This window comes from Arachis ipaensis, chromosome B05 (assembly GCF_000816755.2).
Source record: "Arachis ipaensis cultivar K30076 chromosome B05, Araip1.1, whole genome shotgun sequence".
Classification (NCBI taxonomy): Eukaryota; Viridiplantae; Streptophyta; class Magnoliopsida; order Fabales; family Fabaceae; genus Arachis; species Arachis ipaensis.
The window spans coordinates 149,062,974-149,065,993 of record NC_029789.2 but is presented as its reverse complement, the minus strand read 5'-3'; the positions used below and the strand labels follow the sequence as shown (position 1 = coordinate 149,065,993).

At 35.5% G+C, this 3,020-nt stretch overlaps 1 protein-coding gene across 8 annotated transcripts in view; it reads right to left on the bottom strand.

Annotated features, from left to right (window-relative positions):
• The window catches only part of LOC107644983 (probable choline kinase 2), a 3,994-nt gene extending 1,229 nt beyond the window's left edge, over positions 1 to 2,765 (bottom strand). Inside the window, exons 1-7 of one of the 8 annotated variants that reach the window (XR_002347684.1) lie at positions 2,628 to 2,765; positions 2,436 to 2,490; positions 1,664 to 2,049; positions 873 to 994; positions 609 to 804; positions 374 to 491; positions 46 to 268 (exon numbers count right to left, since the gene is read on the bottom strand). Coding sequence is in view for 6 of the 8 variants with exons in the window: in XM_021103384.1 (XP_020959043.1) it covers positions 221 to 268; positions 374 to 491; positions 609 to 804; positions 873 to 994; positions 1,664 to 2,014 (835 nt within the window). In the remaining 2 variants the exon portion in view is untranslated. Of the gene's footprint in view, positions 1 to 45; positions 269 to 373; positions 492 to 608; positions 805 to 872; positions 995 to 1,663; positions 2,050 to 2,435; positions 2,554 to 2,627 lie in introns of all 8 variants that reach the window. The other 7 variants (XR_002347685.1, XM_021103384.1, XM_016348975.2 and 4 more) reach the window with 7 other exon arrangements.

Sequence of the window (3,020 nt, the reverse complement as noted above, 5' to 3'; positions counted from 1 at the left end):
TTGAAAGTTAAGCAAGACCAGAATTTACTTTGCATCAGCACATACAGATATGATCATAACAGCAATAGAAGAGCCCGGAATGGATTCTGTACCGCATAGCGCAGGTTTAATATTTTAGCTGAGGATTTTTATCATCTGAGAATAGACCAATAGCAGTAATCTAGATCCTGATCTCTTCCAACCATATGAATTGGTGAAGTCAATATGTCAGTAAACTAACCTTCAGAACTCAAATAAGCACGGATAAATCTTTGTCGCACTTCAAGACCTGGTGCACCATTTTCAAACATTGTCTTAATGAACATGATGCCAAACAACAATTTTAGAAATGTAATGGTAATTCGTGTTTTGAAATGCATGAGCCATTACTTACTAGGATATTGTCTGTAGTCAAGAACATGGGGTTTGTCGCTATGGTAATCTGCTACCATTTCGCAGAAATGATTTGCAATGTCATATGCAATAGGGTTGTAACTGGCGTATTCATAGTCCTACATTATTGAAAAAATAATAACTTGAGAACAAATGAGAAGAGCCTATGTATAAGTGATATTTTCTATGATCCTATTAAGACTAACATGGTATGCAGCTGATAAATCATGACTTACTATTAAAGTGATTGATCTTGTTTCTTCATCTATCATTATGTTACCATATTGTAGGTCATTGTGACAAAATCCAATCCCTTCACTTCCTTCAGATAACAACTCTTGCAGCATATTTATTTCAGTATCCAGAACTTCCAGCCCAAAATTCTTGGTATCCTTAGGGGAGCACAAACTTTTGGCATGATTAAGCCACTTCCTAGTAGAATATGTAATACATTTGTTAATGATGAGAAAAAAAAGATTGGTCTGGTAATCGAGTATTACCTCAGTCTCGGCCATAACTGAGCCTTCTTTTCACCAGGCATATCAAGATTGTGAAACTCCCTCATCTTAGTCGCTATCAAAGCGGATATTTCAGGGTCATAAAGGTCCGAAGCCGAAAGTGTCTAAGGATCCAAAAGTAGGTAAAGAAAAGCAAGTTAGAAGTTATGAATGATGTATTAGTGAGGTCTTCCAAGTTATGGACATTTCAATTAACTCATTGAAAAGTTATATTTTACATCTCAATACCTAGCAAGTTATTGATTCTGGCACCATATGAAACCATCATCATGGATTAAAAAAACTATACAGCTCTTAATCTACTATCAATGCTGCTATTTTTATATCCGAATAAAATAATGTCACTACTGCTTGATCACATAAATTGTTCATCTGGTAACTACTTGATTAGATTATTTCTTTGGTGATAAAGTAAGAAAGAACATCAAGAAGGTATTAGGCAAAAAAGGGTATGCAAAGGAAGCACTTAAAAACCCGATCTACCATGACTGGATGCCATTCAACTTAATTTCCGGTAGATGCTTTTTGTTATAAATCTAAAGAACCAATAGGAAGTGGTGGCCAACCTATCTATCTTCCAAAAAATGATAATAAAATAATGAAACCAAAGAACCATGACCAAAGGAAAGCTTTTTGACTTAAAAAATAACAAAGCAACATGGAAAAGATAATGCCCGGTGACTTTAATTTAAGCACATATTCTCCAATTCACAAAGCAATCACGTTAGATTTAATTAATCAGAACATGGAAAAACAAGATGAATATTACATACTCTGGCATGAATGAACTCCTCAACTCGACCGGTGGCGAACCGGCCAAGAAGGCGTGGACCCTGACCGTGCTTTGACATGCTCTCAAAAGTTTGGATTTCATCCTCCCTGTTGAAGAAAACCTCAACACCTTCGCCGTATAATCGGACTAGAACCCTTCTGAGATGGCCATCACTTTTGGCTGGCCAGTTTATCTCGAAAACCTCATTAGTCATCGCTCCCTTCAAAGGTTTGACCTGCAAGAAACTCACATCGATGACATCCCCCAAATCTGCAGCCACTGTGGCAAGAATCTCCATAATCTCTTCATGGGATGCAAAGCCTTTCAGCAATTCAACTGTTTCTATTACCATCTCTGCTGAACAACCAATCAATACCAAAGATTTGTCTGGATCAAAAACAGAGGAAATCAGAACAGATAACTAACTTCTTTCTATGCATGCACCACAAAGACCATTGAGAAACAGAATTGACGATCTAGTGTGAAATTCGCACTGCTTAATGTAGAAAAATATAGAATTGAGCTTTTAACAATTCACCTAATACAAAGAAATTCAGAGCTAAATTAGCTGGTATAAGAACCCCCATGCACCATGAGAAACAGAGAAACAAAGTTACAATCTTTTTGAAATTGAATAAAATGGTTGAATTGGGATTAAGAGACAGAGAGAATCCAATGAAGCCAGCTGCCAGAAACAATCTGGATTTGAAAACCCGTTTCAAGATTAACAAAAGAAAAAGAGAAACAATGAAAATAGTTACTCAGAAACTCACCTCTCAGAAGCAGAGAATGCAAAAGAGGAATATCAAATCAAAAGAAGAGGAACCTCTGCAGTGAACCATGCATTCAAAAATCAAAATTGAGAAGAAAGAGAGAGACTTTAACACTCAACTGCAGAAACAATACACAATTACACACAAATTATAGTTACAATACAATAATTCAGAGAAAATTTTATGTGATACCTTTGTTGTGCGAGTTACTTGAACTAAAGTGTTACTGAATTTTTTATTTTTTTTTGGTGGCGTTTTGTGTAAGATTCTGTTGAGAGATGACAGATTGTTGTGAGTTGTGAGAAATGAAAATGGGTCACGTGGAGAGAATCATGGAGGACTTAAAATATTGAATCTTGTTAGAGATTCTGTTGGGCTTTGCCCACCAAATTTTTACATGGCCTAACTACCACGTGCCACGTGTGCATTCGTGACGTCAGCACACAAATCTTATCTTTGAGGATGGATGAAACATTTCCGATTAAATTGCACTTATTTGACATGAGATTCTCTAATTTATTTATCTTTTTAATTAATTATATATATTTAAATTATTTTTTATTAACAAAATAAAAAAACATGTCT